Source organism: Amblyomma mixtum, chromosome 2 (genome assembly GCF_055824585.1).
Source record: "Amblyomma mixtum isolate Tamu chromosome 2, ASM5582458v1, whole genome shotgun sequence".
NCBI lineage: Eukaryota > Metazoa > Arthropoda > Arachnida > Ixodida > Ixodidae > Amblyomma > Amblyomma mixtum.
In genome coordinates this window covers 194,509,926-194,535,815 of record NC_143013.1, presented here as the reverse complement: position 1 = coordinate 194,535,815, position 25,890 = coordinate 194,509,926, and the positions used below count along the sequence as shown (strand labels likewise).

The window sequence follows — 25,890 nt, the reverse complement described above, 5'->3', positions numbered from 1 at the left end:
TGTACGACGCGATCAAAGGCCTTTTGCAAATCGATCTGCATCATGGCGACACGTTCCCCCCAAGCATCACAACACTCCATGACGCTTCTGGCCACATGTATGTTTGTAAAAATTGATCTTCCTTTAATTCCGCATGTCTGGTGGGGCCCAACTATTTCTTTCATCACCCTCTGGAGTCTTCTCGCCAAAGCCTTCGTGAAAATTTTATAATCGACGTTTGTCAGGCTGATGGGGCGATACGATGTCACTGAAAGCTGTTTCACGGGATCGTCAGTTTTAGGAATAAGCACAACGTGCGTTCTCCGAAAAGACAGGGGCAGTCGCTTTTCGTCATAAGCCTGCTTCAGTACTCTGTGCAGTGCAGCTGCTAGTTCATCCTTGAAAGACTTATAAAACACCGCGCCTATGCCGTCTGGTCCAGGCGTTTTGCCAGGGCAGAGTTCACCAATTGCTGTCCTTATCTCTTCCACCGTGATTGGCTCTTCTAGCGCAGACATCACATCCTGATCTAACTTCGGCATGAGGCTTAGAAATTCGTGTTCAAATCCGTCGTCTACACTTCTCTTCCGACCGAGTAAATCACGATAGTAATCTACAAAAGCTTGCCGGATTAAATTGGGGTCGGTGGTCACAGAATCCCCGTGCCTTATCTGATTGATTTCATTCTTTGCTGCGTATCTCTTTTCGTCTGATAGGGATCGCTTCGTTGGTGCCTCTCCTAAAAGCAGTCTGTCGGCACGTGCCCGCACAACGGCTCCCATGTACTTTTCTTGGGCGATAACTTCTAATTTATTTATGAGTTCTTTGATTTCATCCGTATACCTGCCCGGATGTGCACTTTCCAAACTCAGGGCAAACTTTAGGTCGCACTGCAAATCTTTTTCTTTTTTCCTTTGACTGTGCCTTAGGAGGCTACTTCTTTCTATGGCTTTCTTCTTAATTTGTTCTTTAAACTGTTCCCACATCTCGATTGATCTTTCTGGCCGAGCTTCTAGTAGAAACTGAATACTTTGCTTTACTTGGTTTAGAAAAACTTCGTCTTGTAGCAGTTTAGCATTCAATTTCCATAACTCCCAGTTGAACAGCGACTTCGTTTGCTTTAATCCTATTGTGGCGATTACTATACTGTGATCGCTGAAAGATACATGTTTCACTTCATAGCGCGTGCACACTGGCAAAAGATCAGTGGAAACATACAGTCTATCGAGTCTCGCATGGCTTGTTAGCTGGAAGTGCGTGAACTCTGGTATATCACCACTGGATAAAGCGTATCCAATGTCCTCCAAGTCATTTTCAAGCATCAGTTCGCTCAATAAATGCGCACTCTTGTCTCGAACAGCTTGACTACCAACTCTGTCTTCGGCTCTGCATACGCAGTTGAAGTCTCCAAGAAAAATAACGTATCTGTCACATTTCAGGTAAGGCCCTACGTTTGCAAAGAACAATCTACGTTCTTCCTCCCTATTTGGCGCATAAACGCAGATACTTCGCCACTCAACGTTTGACAAAGAAAAATCACAGACAATAAATCTACCATTTTCACACACAGTCAATGCTTCAAATTGGACAGCCAAGGATTTGCGAACAAATAACGCACAGCCTCCCGAAGACCCAACAGCATGGCACACACACACGTCGTATCTTTCTCTAAAAGGCTCGACCATGCGGTTCGTCTGCTCTTCACTTTCAACCTTGGTCTCTTGCACTGCAATTAAATCTAGGTTGTTTTCTAAAAAAGCACGTCTCACTTGATACTGCTTACGCCTCGCAGACAGCCCTCGCACGTTCAAAGTGGCTACACGCAGTGCTGTGATGGTATTTGCTGCCGTTTTCGCTACGAGTGAAACGAGCCGCATGGTCTTACCTTGAGCTCTTCGGCAAATAGAGACGTCCCATGTGCTGCAACACCGCTCCAATGGTCTAGTGGTTGGCGCCTCGGCAACTGCTCAGGTGTCTCGGCCCCGTCACCGACGCCACAGGCACCTCTTAGTTCCACGCTGGTAACGAAAACACTTTCCCCCGTCATGACGGGGGCGTTGTTCCCGCAGGTCTCCGTTCCGGTGGGATGGTTGGCTTTGGCTTGAAGCTTGGGCGCCGAGTTAGGACCGTCTTTGCGGGCGGTTCCTCATTCTCGGTGTTCTCTGAACTGCCTGTCAAGTTGTGGTCGTCCTCACGAGTACGCTTCGCCGCACCGCCGCTGCACACATCCTCACTCGCGTCCATGGGGGCTGTGTCTTCCTTGGCAACGGCCTCCAAACCATCGCCCAAAGAATTCTCTCGTGCGCTGGAGTCCGGTGCCGGAGCATGCTCATGCTGCACGGTGGGTGGGGCCTGAACTATGTTCTCGCGGTCTTCAGGCACGTGCTCAGGAGGAAGAGGCGCGCTGGCCGCCGCATCCGCTTCTTTGAGACCCCGTTGGGCCCCTGACGCCTCTTCGGCCTCTACTTCGTCCATTAAATGTTCTACAAAACCATCACCTTTGCCAGACTCCGCCGCACTTGCGTACGTTTTCACACACTGCCCCTCGTTATGTCCGAAGCGGCGGCATAGGCTACAGCGCGGAACTTTGCAATCCCGTCGAATGTGCCCGGTCGACTTGCACCGCAAGCAGAGCGGCGGCCTTCCCGGCACAACAATAAGTGCGGGCTCACCTGAAATTCTCAGCTGGTGTGGAATGTCGTCAGTCTTGACTCCGGCTTTCAGTTTCAAGGTGACGGTACGCGTTGTGGTTCCTTTGTCCACCACACCTTGAGCCCGCCACCTTTCCTTCGTCACGTTCGTCACCTTTCCGTACGGGGACAGGGCCTCGTGCACATCCTCGTCCGCGACGCCGTACAGCACCCAGTGAATCTTTATCCGCAGGTCTTGGTTATTCGGATCCACGAGGATACACGGGCCGTTTTTCACTTTAACATCTCTGGCAGTCAAAAGCTTCTTCGTCGCGTCGGCGCTCTTCATTGTGACAGCCCACACATGATTCATCTGGTACGCCCCCAAAGCCAGCACTTCGGGGAGCAAACCTAGACGAACCAGCGCATCCCGGAAATCTTCGACACGGTAAGGCCTGTTCTTCGGGTCAGCGTGCATAAAGATGGTATTCAAAACAATTTTTCCTGTTGGTAGCGTTGGCAAGATGACCTGGTAATCTTCATCCGACGAAGCAAAAAACCTGTTTCCGCGGCCAGCAGCGGCCGCTGACACCGCTCCTTCGGAGCTCATGATAGCACGTCCGTCACGCTCGGTGGCCGGAAATGGAATCCCGACTGAGCTAGCCGGGCTTTTTTTGTTTATTGCATGGACGAACTACCGGGCGACGAAGAGGGCCGCAATAAGAGTGCCATTTATACACACGCTTGAGCGGAAGAAGAAAAAAGGAATCAGCACGCCCAACGTGGGGCTCGAACCCACGACCCTGAGATTAAGAGTCTCATGCTCTACCGACTGAGCTAGCCGGGCTTTTTTTCCCTTATTTTCGAGATTGACATGAAAACAATAAGACACTTCAGCTACACTTGAGCTGATAAGAGTGAAGTTAAAATTTCTTAAGTTTCACTAGATCATCTAGTAGTGTTACCCACTGGGGTGGGTCACGCTGCGCCTGGTAACATTCCCGCAGATAAACAGCACTTTCAACAAAGTTCTCACGTGTACTACGAGTGTTTATATCCGCATGCCTTACTTTCATTCGCGTTTTCCACAAGCTGTGGGGGCCAAGAAGCATTAATAAGTCATAGGGTACCTCTTTGCGATCAACTGGTAGAAATCGGATACCATAAGGGTGCAGTGGTAGTTCCCTCTTGATGGTTCTCTGCAGGACATCCCAGAAAAGTATGGCGTCCCAGCAGTCTAAGAAAACATGTTTAATTGTCTCCGGCTGCTTACATAACAGGCAATTTGTTGTCCATGGGACAAAGATTCCTTTTTCATGGAGCCAGGTTTTAACGGGTAGTGTATTAGAGTGCAATTTGAAAAAGAATGTTTTCACTGTCGGCCGGACCCGCATCATTTTCACCCGTTTTAAAATATCCTGCCCTGGGCCTCCACGGTAAGGCGCACGATACAAAGGTGGCGGCAGCATAATATCAACCAGATCCTTATACAGCTTCTTTTTGGGAACGTTATACAGTTATTCTAGTGAAAAACGCACTTCCAACAACCTGAAGGAAAGGACAACCTCACGCAAATATTCGTTTACAGCACCACACATGTTTTCACACGATGACACTATGATTCTGGGGAGCAGCCTTTGCAACCGCATTTGCATAACAGTTCTCAAAAATATGTCATTTTGATCACGAAGGAAAATAAAGCGCGACACCACTTGACGCAAAAACAAATGAACCAGTCCAACGCCACCGCTTTTGACTGAAATAAACAAGTTTGTTCGCCTGGTTTTCTCCCAGGTCGACGCCCAAAGAAAAACTGCAAACACTCGATGAATTTTTTGAATATTGCTGCGCGACGCACAGAGCACATTCATCACGTACCATATCTTAGAAATCAAGAAAACATTGCACACAAAGGCACGTGAAAAGATTGACAGCTGCCTTCCTTGCCACGCGTCCGCTTTCTCTCTTGCCTTTAACGTCTCCTCGTTCCAGTGTGTGCTGGGATCGCGATAACTTTTTAGGGGCACCCCAAGGTACCGCGTCGGTAAGTCAGTCCATTGCAGTCGAGAAAAAAAATCTGGTGAAATATCCCATTCCCCATGCCAATATCCTGAGCTTTTTCCCCAGTTTATCTGACATCCAGTTTGGTCGCAGAACTTTTCGACCACATTCGTAGCTTCACGAATGCTGTCTCTGTTTGTGCAAAATACCGCTATGTCGTCCGCGTATGCAAGGATTTTCACCTCGGCTGCCTGAAGCTTGAATCCAGAAATGCAGTCACTGTTAAGAATGGCCAAGCACAACTGCTCGAGATATACTGCAAAAAGCAGGGGAGAGAGCGGGCATCCTTGTCTCACCGACGAGCGTACTATGAGGCTGTTGGTAAGTTCGCCATTAACTATAATTCTCGTCGTACAATTTGCGTAAGCCATTTTTACCCCTTCTACTATTACGTTACCCAGGTTGGCATGCTCTAGAATGGAGAAAAGAATGTCATGAGAAACACGGTCGAAAGCTTTTGCTAAATCTAGCTGCATCATAGCTACTTGACTGCCAAGCGTGTCAACGCATTCTAATACGCTTCGTGCAACATGTATATTTGTGGCAATGCTGCGACCTTTGATGCCACAGGTTTGATGCGGCCCAACTAACTTGGCGATTACACTTTGCAATCTGCTGGCTAAAATATTCATGAACACCTTGTAATCCACATTTGTGAGGCTGATTGGTCTACAGGACCCCACCAACATACGTTTCTCCGTGTCATCAGTCTTGGAATTAAAACAATGTGGGAGGTAGTAAAAGATAATGGAACTTGATTATTTTCATAAGCTTCTGCTAATAGTTTGAGCATCAGTTGAGCGACGTAGTATTTGAATGTTTTGTAGACTATAGCACTCAACCCATCTGGCCCAGGGGCTTTCCCAGATGGTAGGTCGTCTATTGCTTTTTCTATCTCCTGCAAGGTAATTGGCAGGCGATGCTTGATTTCATCGTCAAGTGTTGGCATCAATTGTAAGAAGTTTACATGAAAACCTTCTACAGTCTGGCGCTTGTTACTAAAAAGTTCTGTGAAGTGATCCACAAAGGCGTTCTAAATATCTCCTGGATCGCTGGTAATTGCGTCTCCGTATCTTATCTTTCTGATTTCTTTCTGTCAAGCGTACCGTTTTTCGTCCGCGAGCGCTCGCTTTGTAGGCGTTTCGCCTGCCCACAATTTTTCGGACCTTGCACGTACGGCAGCAGCTTTATATTTTTCTGTGTCATTGCGTTCCAGTTCGCATTTCACATCTCTGATTTCTTTTGTGAACATTCCAGGAGCTGTGCTTTCCATGTTCAGCAAGCATTCCAGTTCAGCGTGCAAGGTTCTTTCTTTTTCTTTCGCTTTATACCTAATCACACTGCTCCTTTCTATTGCTTTAATCTTCACCTGCTCTTTGAATCGTTCCCATTCCATTGCAAAAGAAACTTGTTGGGCAATAAGAATGTTCTCAAAATCAGTCTTAATTTTCATCACGAACTCTTCATCCTCCAAAAGTTTGGCATTCAGTTTCCACAAGTGTCAGTTAAAGCGTGCTTTCCTGCTCTTTTTTCCAAAAGTGCCACTCACAAGACAATGATCACTGAAAGTCACTGGTTGTACATGATAACTAGAGCATAAGGGAACAACATCAACTGACACATATACTCTGTCCAATCGCGCATGACTATCGCGCTGAAAGTGCGTGTATTCCGGACAGCTTGTGGAGTAGCAGGCCAGGGCCATGTTACCACCGGCCGACCTCTCCACCTTTCCCTCATTAAAATTCCTTTCTCTCTCTCTCTCTCCGGACAGCTCCCAGTGGAGAACACACTGCCAATGTCCTCTAAGCTGTAATCACTACCAAATGCGGTTAGCACTTCAGCACTCTTATCTCTAAATTTTCTGCACTTAGCTCTGTCAACAGCCATGCACACGCAATTGAAGTCCCCAAGAACAACCAAAATTTTGTCGCACTTGAACCATGACTCCAAGGATTCAAAAAAATTCTGACGCTTACTTTCCACATTCGGAGCATATACACAAATAACAATCCAACATAATTTCGAAAAGGTGAAATCAACAACCAAAAGACGGCCACTTTCACAAGAAAAAACCGACTCCACGCCTATACCCAAAGTGTTGCGAATAAATAAGAGGCATCCACCAGATGCACCTACAGAATGGCAAACGCACACATGAAAATTTGCCTGAAAAGGAATCACCATGCGGCCGGCATGTTCCTCTTACTCTATCTTAGACTCTTGGACTGCTATCAGGTCTAGATCATTGTCTAAAAGGAGGCGGTGAAGCTGGTACTGCCGCCTTCTTGCTCCAAGCCCTCTGACATTCAGTGTGGCTACACGAAGTGGTGTGTCCAGCTTAAATACCATGTGTTATAGAGAGAGAAAACACGCTTCTGGCCGTCGAGTTCCTACCTCCGTGGTCGGTGTGGCTTACGTCGATGGACGGTCCGCATCGTCCGCATGACCATGCGGCTTCCCAAAGAAACGTCCGGTGGCGATTGGAAGCACGTCGGAGGAGCAACCCCAATTTTTTTTTTCGAACACAGACACATCGTCGCTGCCGGATCATCTTGAAGATGATCGACGAAGAGTTGACATTCACACCAACACGGTCTCACTAGAGCTACGGAGGCGGTTTACCCGCCTGCCGCGTGTCGGCCGAAAAGTTCGGCCGTTGTCGTAGCGTCTGACTCCCGATGTCTTCGGCGGCGGTTCATCATTGCCCCCATCAGGCGGCATCTTCTCGCCTACGCTCTCGTCATGCGACCGCTTCGCAGCTGTCATAGCGGCCTCTTCCTTGCTTGTGTCCATGGCGACGTTATCATCACTCTCCACGCTGCTCGGGGTGTCGAACGCGACTTCCGAAAAAAAAAGTAAGCAGCACGCCCAACGTGGGGCTCGAACCCACGACCCTGAGATTAAGAGTCTCATGCTCTACCGACTGAGCTAGCCGGGCGACGAAGAGGGCCGCAATAAGAGCACCCTTTATACGTCCACTTGCTTGCGCGGAAGAAAAAAAAAAGGAAGCAGCACGCCCAACGTGGGGCTCGAACCCACGACCCTGAGATTAAGAGTCTCATGCACTACCGACTGCGCTAGCCGGGCGACGAAGAGGGCCGCAATAAGAGTGGCATTTATACGTACACTTGCTTGTGCGGAAGAAAAAAAAAAGGCTGAAGCTTAACTTGGTTAAGCCTGGAGAATGCGAAGCATCATCGTGTCGCATAATTTGGAGGCGCACAACCACAGCGACGGCGCGAGGTGGGCCCCCGTTTCTCCACTGTCGTGACGTCATCGTGTCACGTGGTGTGACGTCATGTATCACGTGATTTGGAGGCGCACAACCACAGCGACGGCGCGAGGTGGGCCCCCGCTTCTCCACTGTCGTGACGTCATCGTGTCACGTGGTGTGACGTCATGTATCACGTGATTTGGAGGCGCACAACCACAGCGACGGCGCGAGGTGGGCCCCTGTTTCTTTACTGTCGTGACGTCATCGTGTCACGTGGTGTGACGTCATGTATCACGTGATTTGGAGGCGCATAACCACGGTGAAGGGCTGAAGTGGTAGCTAAAGTAGTATGCTTCGCATAAAAGGAAGCAGCACGCCCAACGTGGGGCTCGAAACCACGACCCTGAGATTAAGAGTCTCATGCTCTATCGACGGAACTAGCCGGGCGACGAAGAGGGCCGCAATAAGAGTGGCATTTATACGCCCACTTGCTTGCGCGGAAGAAAAAGAAGTTGAGTTGAGTTGAGTTTAATGGCGCATAAGCGACTAAGGCTATCATGCGCCAAGCTCAGGGTATAGAAAATTCTTTTAAATAGATGTTATACAAAAGTCTAAACGAACGGCGGTGTAAAGGGCCCAAAAAGTTAATTCATGCAACCTAGTAAAAACATAAGACAAAATTTTAAAAGAGACTTATGGTAAATGCTTTAAAAAGGGTTGGAAACCTCAGCAGCCATCCTTGGCTGTGCAAGGATCTCGAGGTCCCCAACCAATGGAATAGTGACCTCAGCCGTCTTCTCACGACGAGAGGGTGGCTGAGGTGTGGTTCGAAAAAATTCGCAAGTTGTGAAAAACTGACCATTATTCAGACTTTCGAGAGTACGTTGGCTTCTTTTAAAAAGTTAAAAACGCTTGACTTATCGATAAGAGCTTCTTCACCTAAAATCAATGACGGATGAAAAGGGATGTCCTGGTTGTAAAACGGGGTAAAAAAACTTGTTTCTGAGTGTTTCAAGTTCTATGCATGAGATTAAGATATGAGTTATACCCCTGTCACACGGGCATTTCGAAGGCCCTCGAATCGATAGTCTATCGACTCGAAGGCGATCGAGCGCTGCTACACGGCCAGTTTGAATGGCCATCGAGTCAATAGTCTATCGAGTCCACGGAGCAGCCCGGAACTCTATCGAGATTTCGAGGGCCTTCGAGCGTTGCCCAAGGTTGCTAGCATTGCTTCGAACGACAACAAACATGGCGGCGCCCTTCAAAGCCGGACCCCTCGCTTCGGACCGAATTCTCGTTGTTGCTGCGTTTTTCTGTCCGTTCACTGGCCATAAATGGGGCACCGGTCTTTCGCTTCGTCTCATCTTGCCCACAAGAAAACGTATAAGTGATAAATTTGCTTTATTTTTTATTTAGACTGACGATTCTGCCGCTGCTAGGCCTAAGAGAGTCGGTTTGTTGACAGTAATGGTTCCCGTTTTCACCACCAGATGGCGCCACTAGAGGCTGAGTTTATTTTTGCTTCTCTGCTAGCATACGCTGAACTAAATGTGGAATGCGCCTGCGTTTAGCGTACGTAAGCGTGCATACGCTCTTCTCACTGTATCTGTGTACGCCGCGAGCGGTGACGTGGTGCGCACAGCGAGAAGCAGCAGCGGCGCACCCGTTCCAACTCGCCCGGGCGTCAACAGATGAGAACAGGTCCTAGTTTTTGCGGCGAGCGAATCCGCTTCGCTTGCCGGATTTTTGAACAAGTGTGAACGCGCCTTATGACTGCAAGAAAGTGTATTTCAACATTTAGTTAAGTTTCGTCAATATATTTTTGTTATTTGCGCGAAACCGAACGTAGCAATTGTGGCGCCACACGAGCTTGGCGTAAGACGCGAGAACCATTTCAATGGCCATTGAGATTTGCCGTGTAGCAGCTCCACAACTCCCTCGAGTTCGATGGCGATCGAAAATCTCGATGGCCCTCGACTCGATGGCCATTGAAACTGGCCGTGTGACAGGGGTATTACTGTCAGTTCATCTCCGCATTTTTCACAGGTAGGTTTGTCTTGTTTTGTTAGTAGAAAGTTGTTGGTAAGGTGTGTGTGTCCAATACGTAAACAACATAAAATAACTTCAAAAAAAGCGTTCCTGACGTGTGCATGATTTCCTTTCTCCTAATATTGGTTTTATTAAGTGTAGCTTGTTATTTATCTGACTATTCCATGTGCTCTGCCATTTGTTCCTCAGTCTGCTCTGAACTAGCTTCATACAATCATTATGTGGCATGCCGCCGCGGTGGCTCAGCGGTTATGGTGCTCGGCTGCTGACCCAAAAGACGCGGGTTCGATCCCGGCCGCGGCAGCTAGAATTTCTTTGGAGGAGAAATTCTAGAGGCCCGTGTACTGTGCGATGTCAGTGCACGTTAAAGAACCCCAGGTGGTCGAAATTTCCGGAGCCCTCCACTACGGCGTCTCTCATAGCCTTAGTCGCTTTGGGACGTTAAACCCCATAAACCAACCAACCATTATGTGGCATGCTTATTTTCTGTATTTCCTTGTTGTGGGCTTGAGCAGCACATGCGTCCGCTGTCTCGTTACCATCAATTCCAACATGGCTTGGAACCCAACATAACTTTATGTTATGCCCTTGTGTTACAATCTTTGTTATGTTATGTATGACCTTACCTAGTGATGGCATGACTGCATTTCTGGACTGTAGTGCTTTCAGTACACTGAGGGAGTCTGTGTATATAATACTGTTTTCGATGTTCTTGCTTATTATTTTCTCCGTAGCAAGAAACACAGCATAACACTCGGCTGTAAAAACTGATGCACACTGAGGAAGCCTTACTATTTTTTCCCAGTTCCCTTCCACTAGTACAATTTATTTTTATTTATTTATTTATAAATACTGCTGTCTCTGAGGAGAGACATACCAGGAGTGGGTAAATACATGAGTAAAAACAAATAACATGGGTAGCATAGAAATAGATAACACAGAAGTATTAAAAACAGATCAACAGGTCAAATTGTCAGGCAACTGAACAACAAACTCTTCAATTGGGAATGAACGAAGTGAGCCGTCCAATCCATTCGAAATTTCAACGGTTAGAGGGAAAAAAGAAAATTTAAAACAATCTATATGTGGTTTGAAGGGAACAATGTTTAATGGGTGGTTCCGTCGGGTTGCACGTGCGCTTGATGACACAAATATGACGGGTGCCTGAAAGCCAGATGATGTGTGAACGATCTTGTGCAGCATAATGATGCGTTCACGTGTGCGCCTATGTTCTAAAGTTTGTAAAGATAAACTGTGCATATGGCAAGAAAGTGAAAACTTGCAATCATACCGGCTGAAGATGAATCTTTTTGCTTTTTTTTAACTGTTTCTAAACGGTCGATGTCGCGCGCTTAATGAGGGGACCAGACAATTGAGGCGTACTCCAGGATGGGTCGAACTAGTGATTTGTAAGCAGTTAATTTACATTCCGTCGTGGCATTTTTTAAGGTTCGTTTGAGATCACCAAGTTTGCGAAGTGCTTTCTCAGACATTTTATTTATGTGAGCATTCCATTTTAAGTTATGCGAAAATATAACGCCCAGGTATCTGACCTCGCTGACATGGGTCAAGCAGTTACCGTTGTTACTGTAAGAGAAATGCAGCGGATTCTTTTTGTTACCATAGGTCATTGTAACTGTTTTAGTGAAATTAATTTTCATTTGCCATGCATTGCTTCATTCACAGGACAATGAAAACACTTTGTTTAGTTCCTGTTGATCATCGGCTTTAGCAACGTTGCGGTAAAGCACACAGTCATCGGCATATAGGCGTAACTTCACTGCGGTGTCGTTAGCAACATTAGCTCCATCATTAATAAAAATTATAAAGAGTAGAAGCCCAAGCACCGACCCTTGGGGCACACCTGAAGTTACAGTGACTGACGATGACTGTGCATGGTTAAAAGTGACGAACTGGGATCTTAAGTATAAGTAGTCGGTTATCCAGTCCAGTAACTCATTGCCGTTAAACATGGTGCGTAGTTTACGAAGACGCTTATTATGGCAGACCATGTGAAATGCATTGGGGTAATCTATAAATATTGCATCGATTTGATCTCGGTTATTTAAAGCGGAAGCGATGTCGTGAGTAAATTCAATGAGCTGAGTGACAGTGGAAAAACCAGATCGAAAACCGTGCTGACAGTGTGACAGTAGATTATGACAAGTTAAGAACTGAACAAGGTGCTTGTGAATAATGTGCTCAAGAAGCTTGCAGCAAGTGGAAATTAGGGAGATCGGTCGGTAATTACTAATTTGTTGTTTATCGCCAGATTTAAACACCGGGATGACATTGGCAATTTTCCAAGCCCAGGGAGCGGAGGATGTGTCCAGTGATTTGTTGAAAATCACTGTAAGGTAACGGGCACTCCATTCCGAGTACCTCTTTAAAAACATGTTAGGTATGGCGTCTGGTCCCGCACTTCTAGTTGTGTCAATTTTTACTACCAGATTGTGAAACCCAGCGTAACTTACTTCGAGGTTGGGTAACTGGTGTTCCGAGCTATGTATGAAGGGAGGATTGGTACCATCATCAAGATGAAGGACAGAGTGTAGAGTAGTTTTCAATCCGTCTTTCAATCCGAAACTACAGAGTAGTTTTCGATCCGTCTGTGTAGAACTCGGTGTAGCTATCATATTTTTCCTTTAGTGTAAGGAACTCTTGTATGATGTGTTCTGGTGGAGTTTGTCTTTTGTTGAACTGTGTAAGACTTGTATCACAGACCGATGGAAAACTGTACCAAGGGGCAAATGCGTCGCAACGTTCTGCAACATTTGGTAGTGTTTCTGATAAGTCAAGTTCTCGGCAGATCTCCTCAAACCGCCTTAGCAAAGGCCTGGTTGCTTGGGGCTTATTTGTAAATATTATTTGAGAAGGGCATGTTGTGACGATTGAATAACACACGTGTTTTGTTCGCGACCTAATTCTAGGAATGTATGAACATGTAAGTGCTTTTCTTCTATCTTCTAGTGATGGCTCATGTGCTTCAACATGAAGGCTCATTACCGGAGACGTTCGGTATGCTCCACAAGAAAGGCGGACACCTAGATTATGGACTGGATCTAATCTTTTTTAGATATGAAGGCCTTGCCGAGCCGTACACTATACTCCCATAGTCTAGACATGAGCGCACTAGAGAACGGTAGATATGAAGGAGTCATGCTCTGTCAGATCCCCAGCGTTTCCTTGAGAGTACTTTAAGGATATTCATTGCGCGGGAGGCCTTTACTTTCAAGTTGTTTATGTGCGGCAGAAATGTAAGTTTTTTATCAAATGTTATTCCTAAAATTTTATGTTCTTGTTTTACCGGTAGTGTGGCTCCATTTAGGTGTAAGTTCGGATTGATCTGCAAGCCTCTTTAAAGCGAGAAAGCAACAGCTACTGTTTTCTGTGGAGAGAACTTGAACCCATTTTTGTCTGCCCAGATTGCTAGCTTGTTTAATGTGAGTTGTACCTGCCTCTCACACGTTGACAGCCTGGAGGACGTGCAAGCAATCTGAAGGTCGTCGACATACACGGCATACATAAAGGAGTTGGGAATTATTTTCGCTATGGAATTCATTTTCACGACAAATATAGTGGTACTTAGGATACAGCCCTGCGGTACCCCATTCTCCTGGACAAAGCTCCTCGAAAGTGTTGCACCCAAGCGCACCTGAAAAGACCGGTCTGACAAGAAATCCTTCAGGCAGTTTAACATCCTACCCCGGATGCCAAGATCTGCTGAGTTCCGTAGAATCCCATATCTCCATGTGGTATCGTGCGCCTTCTCCATGTCCAAGAAGACTGCCAGACAGTGTTGTTGGTGTATGAACGCCTCTCGGACTAAGTTTTCTAAGCGGACGAGGCGGTCAGTTGTCGAACATCCTTTTTTAAATCCGCACTGGTGGATGTCGAGGAGTTCACGTGATTCCAGAATGAACATTAGCCTAACGTTGAGCACACTTTCAAATGATTTTGCTATACAACTTGTAAGAGCTATGGGCCTGTAACTATTAGGGGAGGTGGGTGGCTTTCCAAGTTTTCAGAACGGTACGATAACTGCTTTTTCCCAAGCCTCCGGCATCTTTCCGGACATCCATATTTTTTTGAAAAATTGCGAAAGTGCCCCTACTGCAGCTTCGGACAGGTGGGCAAGCATTTTATAATGTACATCATCCGGGCCAGGTGCTGTCTGTTTACCGGAGGACAGTACGTTTTGGATCTCCTGAATTGTAAATAATGTATTTTATATTTCATTTGTACTGCCAGTCGTTGGAAGTTTCTGCTTTTCAGTTGTGTTTTTGTGTTTTAAGAATGACTGTGTGTAGTGTGAAGAGCTTGACACGTCAGAGAAATGTTGTCCTAGTATGTCAGCCTGTTCATCTGTACTTGTTTGTGTACCAGGTGTTGTTAGAAGCTGGATTGTGAAGGGTGAGTACCTGCCGCTTAGTTTTCGCACCTGCTCCCTCATTTGTTTTTATGCGGTTGAGCTGTTTATAGAAGAGACATCAGCTTGCCATGATGTTTTCTCGGCCTTGCGCCGAATATACCGCGCTTGCGCTCTTGCCTTTTTGAAAATCATAAGGTTCTCGTGTGTGAAATATCTGCGAAATACTCCCCAAGCTTTATTTTGTTGTTCTTTAGCCTCTTTGCATTCTTGTGTGCACCACAATTTGTGGTTCTGGCGGACCACTCCTGAGGATTTCGGAATTGATAGGTGCGCGGCAGAAAGAATGCATGTTGTGAACATTTCATTTATTTCATCTACGGTATGATTTTCTAAAATTATATCCTCCGAATTGGACATTTTCCTAAACAATTCCCAGTTAGCTAAATGTAGCTTCCAAAGCCGTGGTTTCGTGGGAACGACTGTTGGCGAGGATGAGAGACTTATTATGACAGGGAGATGATCGCTTCCGTATGGATTGTCTAAAACACCCCAGTTAAAATCGCTAAAAACAGACGGTGAACTAAAAGACAAATCTAAAACACTCATTTTCTCTGAGGTTGGGGAGCAGTACGTGGGTTTACCCGAGTTAGGTAAACAGACACTACTGCATAGAATAAAATCCTCAATAAGATGGCCTCTAACGTCAGTTTTTTCGCTTCCCCAAAAACATGAATACGCATTAAAGTCTCCAACTACCAGGTATGGCTCTGGTAGCTGGTCTACAAGAACCTCTAAATCATGAAGTGTTACCTTAAGGTGTGGATCGATATATAGAGAGCACACTTTAATGGTTTTATATGTAAGCAGAGTGGCTGCGACAGCTTCGAGTCTTGTTTTTAGTTTAAGCTCTCGAGCCGGGACACCGTTTTTCACTATGATGGCTACGCCTCCCGACAGCCTGCTCGCCTGCTCTCGATCGCGGCGGAAAACAGTATAATTCTTAAGAAAGTTATTTTTTTTTTGGACCTAAATTTGTCTCTTGTAGACATAAGGCAACAGGAGCGTGCGCTCCTAGTATGTCTTTTATATTACTGTAGTTGTTTAGAAGTCCTCTACAGTTCCATTGTATTATGAAAGCCATCTTAATTTTGTGTTTCTATAGGATGGAAAGGTAGATCAAGTTGTGGATGGCTCTGTGACTCGGGGCCTGTCTTTTTATGACCGATCCAAGGAGCTCCGCCGACCGTCCGACGTGGACGGCACGGGGCTGTCCTGGGTCGTGTCCATCGCCTCTGCGGAGGCGCTGGACGACCGTGCAGGAGGCATGTTGATTTTCGAGTTTGACCTCGACCTGTGGGAAGAGGTCTTGAGGCCCGCCGACCCGGAGGTCTGCGTTGCCTCCTTTGCGGTTTGCGGAGTAGTGCTAGCTACTCCACCCGGGGCCGCGGGTGGCCACGCCACAGGCTCACTGCGTGTGGTCTGGACAGGTGCCGAAGCCTGGTGTGGTGTGCCGCGCCCACGCACCACATCAGCGAAGTTTGTTTTTGCACTGAAAAAGAATGTGTTTGTTTGAGCATATCGCCTTCTTGCTTCCTTGAAAGAAATGTTTTCAGTAGTCTTCAGAGTAATTATTTCCTTTTCTTTCTTCCAAGAAGGACAAGCTTTGGAGTAGGCAGCATGGTCTCCTTCACAGTTTGCACACCGCGGTGTAGCAACACATTCTTCAGATTGGTGTTCCTTGGACGAGCATTTTTCACAAGTTTTGTGGCAGCGACAACTCTGTGAGCCATGGCCGAATCTCTGACAATTGAAACATCTTCATGGGTTGGGTATATATGGTCTTACATTTATTTTCAGGTAACCAGCTTCAATGCTTTCAGGCAGTGTGCTGGTATTGAAAGTGAGGATCAGGTGCTTCGTGTCTATCTCCTTGTTATCCTTCCGGATCTTTATGCGCTGAACATTGATGACATCTTGGTCAGTAAGACCCTCAAGCATTTCTTTCTCAGAGAGGTGGATAAAGTCGATTTCAGATATGACGCCTCGGACAGTGTTTAAAGATCAATGTGAAGTGACAGAGACCGGGATTTCCCCAATGGACGCAAGGTTTGAGAGTTCAGAGTGATGGACAGTGTCACGTAGTTCGAGCAGTAAGTCACCGCTGGCCATATTGGATACCTTGTACCCAAGGCCCAAGGTATCTACAAGGCACTTTGCTACCAAGAACGGGGATATCAATCTTGCTTGTTTTTCTTCTGCTTCGCTATGGACAACATGAGATTTTGGGAAAGATAGCTTTCTTTTCTGAAAAAATTCATCTGCATCGTTCCACCCTGTTTTGAGAGAGCAATCTGGTTTGGAAAAAGGGGGAGCCATAAAAAATTCAGGTTTTTCGGTCATGGTGCCAGCCACCCACCATGGAGCCCAACAAGGGGACGGGACAGGAACTTACAAGCAAGCCCTGCCCACGCCAGCTGTACACCCCAACTATAACCAAATATGACGCAACTCAGGGTAGTTGGCCACACACGGTTAACGCTAGCCGCCTATGAAGAGTGAAAAAAAAAACGAACGAAAGAGGAGGAGACAGGAGAGTTGTAAGAAAGAGATAGAAAAGTGAAAGATAGAGGGGAGGATAGGAAAAGGCGACTGCCGATTCCCCCGGTCGGGTCAGGCCTGAGGTGCCGTCTACAGGAAGCTGGGGCCAAAGTGGTGTGTTGCCTCCGCCGAGGGGCCTTAAAGGTCCAAACGCTCGGCATCGGCTCAACCACCAGGATTCCCTTTTCCCCGGACACGGCGATGCCACGCACGGCTAAGCGTGGGTGCTCGGGTCCGGGGATGTCCCTGCGGATGCTCAGGTACCCGTGGTGTCGCAACTCACCATCGTCTGCATGAATCAGATGCCCCTGCGGGGCGGAAGAAAAAAAAAGAAAGCAGCACTTCTAACGTGCGGCTCGAACCCATGACCGTGAAATTAAGTCTCATGCTCTACCGACTGAGCTATCCGGGCAACGAAGAGGGCACATATTTTCAAGAAAGGAAAAAAGAGGTGCCGAAGTGGAGGTCTCCGGAATAATTTCGACCACCTGGGATCTTCAACATGCACTGACATCGCACTGCACACGGGCGCCTTTTACGTTCCGCCCCCATTGAAACGCGGCCGCCGTTTCGATGGAGGCGAAACGCAAAAGGCGCCTGTGTGCAGTGCGATGTCAGTGTACGTTGAAGATCCTAAGCGGTCCAAATCATTTCGAAGCCCTCCACAACGGCACCTGAAATAAACTTCGACAACACAGTAGCTTTTTTGGGGGGTAATGTCTAGCAGGTATGAATGCCCATGAGGTATCGTCGAATCATCAATGATAAAAATGCGCATGACACCACATAAAGTATATAGACATCACACAGGGCACGTGTGTTGCTCACAGACTACCGTCGGCACAGCCAACATATGCTGCTTGCTGTTCATCTGGTCTGAGTAATCGTCCCCTGTGAAATGGTCGGAGCAAAGGCGATAGGCCTTTGGCTGTTGCCTCGAAATCCCTGCCAAGTCCACAAGCTTGGTGTATATAAGCCACTATCATGCCTGCGGCAGTGAAGGAACTGCAATAAAAGAGAAAGTTGACAAGTTTCTCCTTCTAAGGCGGATTACAACTGGCTGTACAAAGTACAATTTGTGTTTGGGCTAGTCGGTTCCTACTTGAATCATACGTGGGCAGCGTAAAAAACGGCACGGAGCAGAGCTGAGGGCGGCTCCTGTGTTCCATGGCGTTTCTTGCACTGCCTTCTTCTGATTCAAGTATGAACCTAATAGCCCGACCAAATTTGAATCGAAAGAATTTCGTCTACATTGGTCATTTTTCTACCCAATGTACTGCTTCCGAACTTTTTTTTTAGTATTTCTAGTTACCGCTTCTTCTAAATCGACTATTTTTGCGAGCGGATCACGCCTTTGTTTCTAGGTTTTGTTTTGTGTCTCTTTCTCTTCTTCTTGCTACAAAAAATCGGAAAAATTCTATAATTAGTGTACCTATATTTATTGCCCTCACAAACGCGAGGTGACATAAACAGATAATTAAAATATACCAAAACTAACAGATTGCGTGGTTTGAAAAATCGCAGCAAAATATACTGTGCTCAAGCACACCCGAGGCAATGCGTTGTGTTCTTGAGCGTTAAACCTGAAGTCGCATTTTCGGGCACTTCGCTCACCCAAACGGTCCGCTCTCGAGTTCGACTGACAGTTTATGTTAGCTCACGTCACTCAACGCTGTACTTATCTCGGATGACGACAGCTATGGAGCCGTTCAGTCGCAACAGTCCTAGCCAGTCGGTTGGGAAATCCAGTAGGCTCGAGGCTACGGCTTCTATAGGCAGTCACTCTGGCTTCACAAGAGAAGGAATTCACAAGGAATCCATAAGTCACTACTTACACTGCGGCTCGACGGATGTATTTGTGTTCTGTCTTAAACGACTTGAGTGGACACGGCAACAGCGCTTTCGACCAGACGCTCAAACGTTTTCCCTTTATAATGCAGGCATGGCTTGTATTCCTCGTGCCTTGGTTATCGACCTCCTCCTGTGATGCGGCTTCGTCACCCCTGGCATAGGATTTTGCTCGCGCCTGCGCAAGTGATGGGATGCTTCCTTCGCTCCCACCTTTCAAGCCACCCTTGTGTGCGCTGCGACTGCTTGAACTCACCTTCAAGGAACCTCCCGGATCGACAACGGCATCATCAGCAATGAAGTATTTAAGAAGCCAGCTCAGCCCTCGCTTCGGCGAGCGCGGCTTCGGCCGCTTATCTGATTTTTTCAGCAGCGTCCGCTCCGGCGGACGCAGTTGTTGCTGCGACGCGCGTCTTTTCTTGCCTTTTTCTGTTACCTCTGATCTCTTACCTCTCCTCTATCTGCACGTGGCAGCGGTGGTGGCTTGGCTAGAGCCAGTAGCAGGCCCGTGCAATTTCCGTTTCATCATTCTCTCAGTCACAACAACAACAACAACAACAACCACTTCATCTGTTCTCGCTTCGGCGAGCGCGGCTTCGGCCGCTTATCTGTGTTTTAAGCAGCGTCCGCTCCGGCGGACGCAGTTGTTGCTGCGACGCGCGTCTTTTCTTTCCTTTTTTCTCTTTCCTCTGATCTTTTAACTCTCCTCTATCTGCACGTGGCAGCGGTGGTGGCTTGGCTCGAGCCAGTAGGCAGGCCCGCGCACTTTTCTTTTCATCCTTCTCTCAGACACAACAACGACCGCTTCAGTGGACACGGGAACAGCTCTTTCGACCAGACGCTCAAACGTTTTCCCTTCACAATGCAGATAGGTACAAACCTCCCTTTGTACGCGGAGAGAAGTAATAACGTCTGCTTGATGCTGTTCCCGTGTCCACGGGTATTGAGCAATGTTTTCTGTGAATGCTTTGCTATGGCTCTGCTGTTGTTACGCGGCGGTGACATTGAGAGCAACCCCAGGCCCCGAACCCTGCGCTCTGATTCGCCTCTTGACATCGAATCTTTGCCTCCTGTTCCCGCGGATCAAATGAAAGTTACTTTTCAATTGCTTAAAGATGTTCATACGCGGTCTGTGCAAGGTTCTAACACCCAGGCAGAACTTGCAGCCGACGTTAAAGCTATTAAAACGGGTCAAAAAACATCGAAACCAAAATCGCGACTATACAGAATCGTCTAGAAGTACTAGAAGAGAATTACAAAAAGCTAGAAGTCAGCCATTAAGTTTCCAGCATTCAAACTCAAACTGAAGAACTTTTCGAGATAGTCAGCACCTTGCAAACACGAATAGACGAACATGATGACAAGTCACGACGTAACCACTTAATATTCTACGGCATTCGAGATTCTGACGAGACATGGCAAGAGACAGAAGAAAAACTAACTTCTGCTCTTAACAATTGTGTAGCTGATCCCCCTTCTCTCTGATGCACTCGAACGCGTGCATCGCTTGGGAGTTTTCAGGCCGAATAAGTGTCGCCCCGTCATTGGTCAGTTTTTAAATTGGAAAACAAAAGATGCCATTCTCGCTACGCGTAATAGTTTGAAGGACTCGAAAATCACCCTTACTCAAGACTTTTCAGCTGCAACAAGAGTCGCTCGTAAAAAGCTTCTCAAATTTTCTAAAAGCCAACCTGGAGCCCCAAAACACAAACTGCGCAACAACAAGTTGCATATTAACGATAACTGCCACATGTACGACTCGGCCACGGACGCTATCATTAACATTCCGACACGTAGGGCAGGCTCTGTTTCCACCGCAGCCGACTGCGAACCCAGCACATCCTATTCACACGAGAGGGGTAGTGGTCGGGCACCTAAAGCCTTTGTATCGGTTCTTTTCACTAACATCAGAAGTTCTCTTCACAACTATAACTCATTATCATCTGCTATCGACACGTGTTCTGCAAAAATTATTGCTTTAACAGAGACCTGGCTAACCGCGCATGTCCGTGATTCTGATATCTTTCTTAACGCTCATCGTTTTTCATTCTTTCGTTGTCATCGTGGAAAACAGAGGTGGAGGCATGCTGTTGGCGATTTCAAACGATATCACTTTATCATGTGTGCATGCTCAGACTGACTTACAAATTGTATGGGCAGCAATAATACTTAAACACCAGAAAGCCATAATAGAAGTTTGCTATCGCCCACCATCTTCCTCCCCTACCTTCTGCAATGAGCTTCACGATGTCATTAATTCTATTGCTACACGTTTTCCCGGTCCAAATTTCCGGAGCCCTCCACTACGGCGTCTCTCATAGCCTTAGTCGCTTTGGGACGTTAAACCCCATAAACCAAACCAATTCTATTACTACACGTTTTCCCGCATCTCCGATATTTCTACTAGGTGATTTTAATTTTCCCAACATCACATGGAGCTCCGACATTCCCATTTAGTCACCCTACTCGTCTCTAGCCAGTGAATTTTTGGATGTATGCTCAGTATTCTCATTACAGCAAATGTGCACGCAAGCAACAAGACTAACAGCTAGTGTTGTCAATACATTAGACTTACTCCTCACTAGTCGACCCGAAATAGTTTCACCTATAACCTCTTTGCCTGGCCTTAGCGATCATTCTCTTCTCAACTTTTACATTAAGTTAACCTGTCCAGTATCGAACAAAAAGGTAACAGTGATACGCGATTATAAGCGAGCCAATTTTCAGGCAATAAACACTGAACTATCTTCTTTTATTGACATTTTTCTTGATGGCTTTGGCAATCGTACTGTTGAAACCAACTGGAAAATGTTTTCGGCCGAAGTGAATCAGCTCACTGAACGGTTCATTCCTCAACACACCATCGTCAACCACACTAACGCTCCCTGGTATAGCAATCATATCAAGCGCTTATCTAATAAAAAGAAGCGACTTTATCGCATCGCTAATACTGCCTCGCTTTCGTATTATATTAATAACGTGTCTTTAGAGTCTGTAACATCATATAAATACCTTGGCGTTCATATCACTTCTATCCAAAGTTGGTCTCTTCATATCGAGCACATAATCGATAACGCTAATCGCATGCTAGGTTACTTACGTCGCCATTTTTTCAACGTTCCTTCTTCTGTGAAACTTTTGTTATATAAAACACTAATTCGTTCCAAACTGGAGTATGCATCATCAGTCTGGGACCCTGCTTATGACAGTCATAGTACTGCTCTTGAGGTGGTTCAGAATAACTCTGCGCGTTTCAGCCTTACTAATTACATTCGCACTGCAAGCATAACTGCTACGAAGTCTAGCCTTTCTCTCCCATCGCAATCACTTCGTCCAAAAGTGTCTCCTATCGCATTGTTTCACAAGTTGTACCATCATCCTGTACTGCGCAATCGCCTTATTCCACACCCATTTTATGTATCCCATCGTACTGACCATAATCATGAAGTCGGTTTAGTTTCTTCAAATACCAAATATTTTTCCCAGTCATTTTTGCTGCGTACCTCGCTTGACTGGAATCACCTTCCCATAGTTATTGCCGACATCAATAATTATGACATGTTCCGCGAAGTTATAGCAGGTGTTATTTAAATTTGTCTCTTTGCAGTATTTTCTAACCTTATTCTTATGTTTTGCCACTCCCCCTCTGTAATGCCTCTGGCCCTGATTGGTACAATAAATAAAATAAAATAAAAAATTTAGGGCATCAGGCTACCTCTAAAATTTTTTTTCGGGTTCAGCCCGATTTGGGATTTTTGTTGTTTGGCAATAATTTATAACGTCTTGTTCCGCATGCGATTAGTAGAGGAGCTGCAGAATGCATATAGAAAACTATTCATCACCAGCGGATAAAACAGGAGCAGTCAGTGTATATCGGAGCGCAATGCGGCACACACGAACACCAATGACAGCTGCGCCCTTCAAGACCCACACAAGATCTACATGCGTTCTCAATGGACTACCGCACAGCGCTGCGCATTTTTCTACAGGCATTTTCCAGAGGTTTAAAATAAAGGAAGCACCCTGAATGAAGCAGACCACGCAGGTTTTGTGCAGAAATATATAAAAAAAATTCTGTTCAGCAGTTTCCCGGCCCGTGCACGCAGTGACAAGAGGGTTCTCGATCGCAGTTAGGAACATTCGTCTTTGTCGTAGAGCATGTACCTCTCTGGGCCGCAGTTCTTATCAAACTGTGTCACGCATTCCTCTGGCACAGAGTCCTTGAACTCTTGCTCCACCCACAGGAGACAATCTGCAAGGAGAAAAGCGGTGAAAACGTCAGATGAAAAAACCTTGCATCGCCTTATTACCGACAAAACGAAAGAAAAAGAAAAATCTCCAGATAGCTTCTAAGAGAAATCTTTTATTTTTACAATAATTTTCCCGCATGTCAAGCAGATACGATTAATGAACACTCTCAAAATTAAAACTGCGTTTCAAGACCTTGTTTTATGAAGTAATGTTTCAGCTCAGTATATATAATTTGTTGTAGCCGTTTCCATTGTTCAGTGCATTTCCACTTTGCCTGCATATTTGCTAACCATCAACCTCTATGTCATGACTTTCAGAAGTTTGCTTTGACTTTTGTAGGCTTTGAATTCATCACATTCATTCTGCATTTCATCTTTGTATTGGATTTTTTATTTATGGTATTTGCATGTCCTGCCACCCTTCCCTTTTAAAGAGGGTGATTTAAAAAAGTAATTAAGCAGTAAGTAAGCTGAAGAAATGAGGTCAGCCAGAAAATCTCATTTACAGTCACTGCGGTGCAGTGGATGTGCGATAGGATATTTGCAGCGATTGCTCTATTCGGTACAATCTGCGAGCATCCAGTTGTCTGCGTTCCTGTTCGTGCCTCCGATTCCGCAAAGTCGCTGGAATAAGAGTGGTAGTGCGCGGCAGCCTGGAATTGAATTCATTTTACGACACGTTGGTTGATCGACCATGCTACTCCTAGCATATTTCTAGATACTTGGGTAAGTGGTCAGCTGATCGCGTATGCCGACCAGCTGATACCTTCCCCAGTGCGACACCTTCCCCATTGGCCTGGTCCTTATCTTTGTCCTTGACATAACAGCCGACTTTTCATACCAAGGCTACAAGTCGACTGCCAAGTCAAGGACAAAGATAAGGACCAGGCCATCGGGGAAGGTGTCACATGCCTCAACAAATCGCTAAATACGATGCCAAGCAAGCAACCTCCGCTCAATAGTATTGTGAAGTTTGTGAAGTGACGCTTCTGTCCTGTCGTCTCTCCTTTTTCCTGTGAATGTCAATTTTGCACACAACATTTACAAAATATCATGTACCAGCTAGCCCGTCATAAAGTCTACTTCCGCTCACTGGCACCGCGTTCCACCACATACCACACCAGAAAAGCCACCCTGGCCTCATATGACATATGAATGCCTAGTATTTCAACAACTCCGACCTTACGACCTGCTACGGACTTGGCATACACAGGTGAGCTGAATGACTCGCAAGGCTATCGGACTGTCGAAATGCACTGTACTGTAGCCCCCAGTACTCTAAAATGAGAAGGGAAACGGTGGACATGCTCTGAACGTCACTGTCAGCACTTTATTTAATGACTCTTTATTCTTTCCTGGAGTAGCATGCTAGGCTAACAACCAGGCAGACCTCTCCTGTATTCATTAATGTCTCTCTCTCTCTCGCTCTTTTATCCTATCTTATCTTTTAGTTTTAAAGTGCTTTGAAGCCTCCTTCTTTTTCAATGTCCCAAGCATAAAACAACTACAAAAGATCTCAGAATCCGGTAAGCCGCTTATCGTGCTATACAATGTATGCGTCAACACTGCTTGGAAAACTACGGATTTTCAGTCATGTTTACGTGTGTTGACTTCATTCCAGTGGTTTTGACCACCGATTTCGATAGAGTAATTTGCGCGCTTGGTACATTGAAAAGGGGTAAGCCGAGAGATTTGAAGATACAACAAGAGAAAACCTTTTAATTACGTAGATGAGAGTGGCACTCAGCGTAAGCTCTTTTTTTTTTCTGGCTGAGCACTTCTTAGAGCGAAACCCCTACTTCACGACCGAAGCTACAAAAGGCGGGCCATCTCGGAAGCCTTGATCTGGACCTTGAGTAAATAAAATAGATAAATAAATATTGCCCTAACTGGGATTCGAGCCCGAGGCGGAGTGAACAAATCAGCTTCTAGAAGGGTGCGGTGAGGGGCTAGTTGGTACGACATTATGAGAACAAAGAATAACTTCGCAGAAAGAGCCATGTTAGCGATGCTTCCGTACACCTGTACCGCAAGGAGTTGGAGTTTCTTGGTTTCAAGAGATGATTGTGGCTTTTGTCTTTGTGGTTGGTGCGCATGCGCTTTGTAGTTGAAGGAAGGAGGCGTTGGTGCAGTTAATCAGTTGTTAGTCTGCGTTTGGCCCATGTGGTTGTTCTCTGTTTTCCCGCCCTTGTTGCGCAGTCATTCTTTGTTCTCACAAAATTAGCTTCACTGGCCACTGTACGAGAGCCCTATGCTATCGCCGGAGCCAATCACACCTCGTGATGATGATGATGTCATCAGGCTGAATGGCACACCTCGTGTTAAACTGCAGCACACTCTCGCGCTGTGCCTTTGCATCTTCGTCTCCACCATCTTCCATCTGCGGCGCGAACACCTCACCTCACCTCAGCTCACAACGCTGTAGTCTACTCGAGTTGCGGTCAATTCAAGAAGGTGGATCGTCGTACTCAGGTCTTAAAACCCATCTTTATAAGAGCTGCATTTTTCCGGACTCACCTATGGGGCAGAAACGTGGAGGCTGACGAAAAGGGTTCAACTTAAATTAAGGACAACGCAGCGAGCTATGGAAAGGAAACTGATAGGTCTAACGATTAAGAGAGCAAGATGGCAGAGTGGGTCAGAGAACAAACGCGGCTGAATGATCTCCTAGTTCAGATCAAATGGAAGACATGGGCTTGGGCAGGGCATGTAATGCGAAGGCAAGATAACGATCGTCGTTAATGGCGGCGAGCTGGATCCCAAGGGAAAGGAAGCGCAGCGGGGGGCGGCAGAAAGTTGGATTTGCAGATGAGATTAACACGTTTGCGCGTATAGGGTGGCCGCAGCAGGCAAAGGATAGGGTTAATTCTAGAGACATCGTAG

The 25,890-nt window shown here is 46.4% G+C and overlaps 2 protein-coding genes and 3 non-coding genes across 6 annotated transcripts in view; all 5 read right to left on the bottom strand.

Moving 5' to 3' along the window:
* Window positions 1-2,022: 2,022 nt before the first annotated feature.
* Window positions 2,023-3,219, bottom strand: LOC149361994 (uncharacterized). The gene has a single exon (XM_089568200.1). The coding sequence runs from the start codon at window positions 3,217-3,219 to the stop codon at window positions 2,023-2,025; it is 1,197 nt and encodes a 398-aa protein (XP_089424326.1).
* Window positions 3,220-3,383: 164 nt separating this feature from the next.
* TRNAK-CUU (transfer RNA lysine (anticodon CUU)) lies at window positions 3,384-3,456 on the bottom strand. Its single transcript has one exon. It is a non-coding gene; the product is annotated as a tRNA-Lys (tRNA).
* A 4,082-nt stretch (window positions 3,457-7,538) lies between these two features.
* Window positions 7,539-7,611, bottom strand: TRNAK-CUU (transfer RNA lysine (anticodon CUU)). The gene has a single exon. It is a non-coding gene; the product is annotated as a tRNA-Lys (tRNA).
* A 76-nt stretch (window positions 7,612-7,687) lies between these two features.
* Window positions 7,688-7,760, bottom strand: TRNAK-CUU (transfer RNA lysine (anticodon CUU)). The gene has a single exon. It is a non-coding gene; the product is annotated as a tRNA-Lys (tRNA).
* Window positions 7,761-22,855: 15,095 nt separating this feature from the next.
* Window positions 22,856-25,890, bottom strand: part of LOC149361990 (uncharacterized) — a 31,914-nt gene continuing 28,879 nt past the window's right edge. For both annotated transcript variants that reach the window (XM_089572899.1, XM_089572900.1), the window contains one exon: window positions 22,856-23,009. In XM_089572899.1, coding sequence (XP_089429025.1) covers window positions 22,888-23,009 — 122 coding nt within the window. In that variant the 3' untranslated portion in view covers window positions 22,856-22,887. The remainder of the gene's footprint in view (window positions 23,010-25,890) is intronic.

Bases quoted from the DNA above. Each gene is read 5' to 3' on its own strand.
- LOC149361994 (XM_089568200.1), bottom strand. From the start codon at position 3,219: ATGAGCTCCGAAGGAGCGGTGTCAGCGGCCGCTGCTGGCCGCGGAAAC.